We start from the raw sequence: 1,144 nt of genomic DNA on the forward strand, positions 1-1,144 counted from the left end.
CTTAATCATGAACTGACTGTCACCGAGCTCAAATTCAAACAAATGCCGCCTCGTTAGGGCTTACCTGAAAGATATTTGTAATAGCATCCAGAATAACAAGGACAATTTTCGTATCTTTCACAGTTAAGAGGTTCATCAGTGGTTCTATTATGCCACAATGAACAAGGTACACAATCTGCTCCACTGTCCCACCGCTTGTGTAGTTGGTCACAGCCCACACGGCTTCCTTTTGGGTCTTAAAGTCCGCCTATTAAACATAAGAAAATGGTTTTCTTTCAGAATAGTCATACAAGAGAGATATAAAGGTACTAAATAAAACAAGCACTAAGCTACCAAATAGTTCTACCAACCTTGTAAACCAGCTCTTACACGGCAAAGGACTATGTTAGTGGATGACAATGTACACATTCCTTGCTAAGCCACCACCTGGCTAGCTGGGCACGGCGGCACAGCCCTGTAATCCTAGCACTGGGATGGCTGGGCAGGAGGACCACCTGAAGTCAAGGCCAGCCTGGGCTACAGTGAGTTAAGGAACACCCTGAACTACATATGAGAGAGGGCCCTATCTCAAAAAAAGAAGGAAAAAAAAGTAAAGACAAAAACCAACCAACTACAACAAATATTTTTTTAAAAACCCTACCTGTTTAATGACTGTTCACACAACCAAAGTGCACAGTTTGGATTTACATCCTTTTTTTAGGGGGGAGAGGGGTAACAGCTCTGTGCATCTTGTTATAGAGCCTCAACGTCTTTTTTGGTACTATATCTTTTTTATACAGCACTGTAATTAATACAAATAAAAGCAAACTCATCAAGCTAGAGCTTCCTTTGAACACTTCTCTACTCTGAATTTTGTAATGCATAGCTATATACAAATCCTCATTTAGTGATAATTATCTAATTAGTCAGTCTCTAACTTGGCTGAAGTGAGGAGTATCTGTATTTTAAAAATCTTAAGGGCCAGTGAGATAGCTCAGCGGACTAAATACCTGCTTAGGCAAGCCCAGGGATCAGGTTTGATCCCTGGCACAAGCCGCAACAAGACAGCCCCGCCCCTAGGTGCACTGAGGGGCCAGAGACTAGGCGTGGTGGTACATGCCTGTAATCCCAGCTTGGGCTACACAGTGAGTCCAAAAGCAGTCTG

At 42.7% G+C, this 1,144-nt stretch overlaps 1 protein-coding gene across 1 annotated transcript in view; it reads right to left on the reverse strand.

Annotated features, from left to right (window-relative positions):
- LOC101592018 (importin subunit alpha-1) overlaps positions 1–1,144 on the reverse strand; it is a 30,235-nt gene that overhangs the window by 18,722 nt on the left and 10,369 nt on the right. Inside the window, exon 6 of the mRNA XM_023714116.1 lies at positions 65–247. Within this exon, the coding sequence (XP_023569884.1) occupies positions 65–247 (183 nt within the window). The remainder of the gene's footprint in view (positions 1–64; positions 248–1,144) is intronic.

The sequence above is a fragment of the Octodon degus genome, unplaced genomic scaffold, assembly GCF_000260255.1.
Source record: "Octodon degus isolate 3935 unplaced genomic scaffold, OctDeg1.0 scaffold00033, whole genome shotgun sequence".
NCBI lineage: Eukaryota > Metazoa > Chordata > Mammalia > Rodentia > Octodontidae > Octodon > Octodon degus.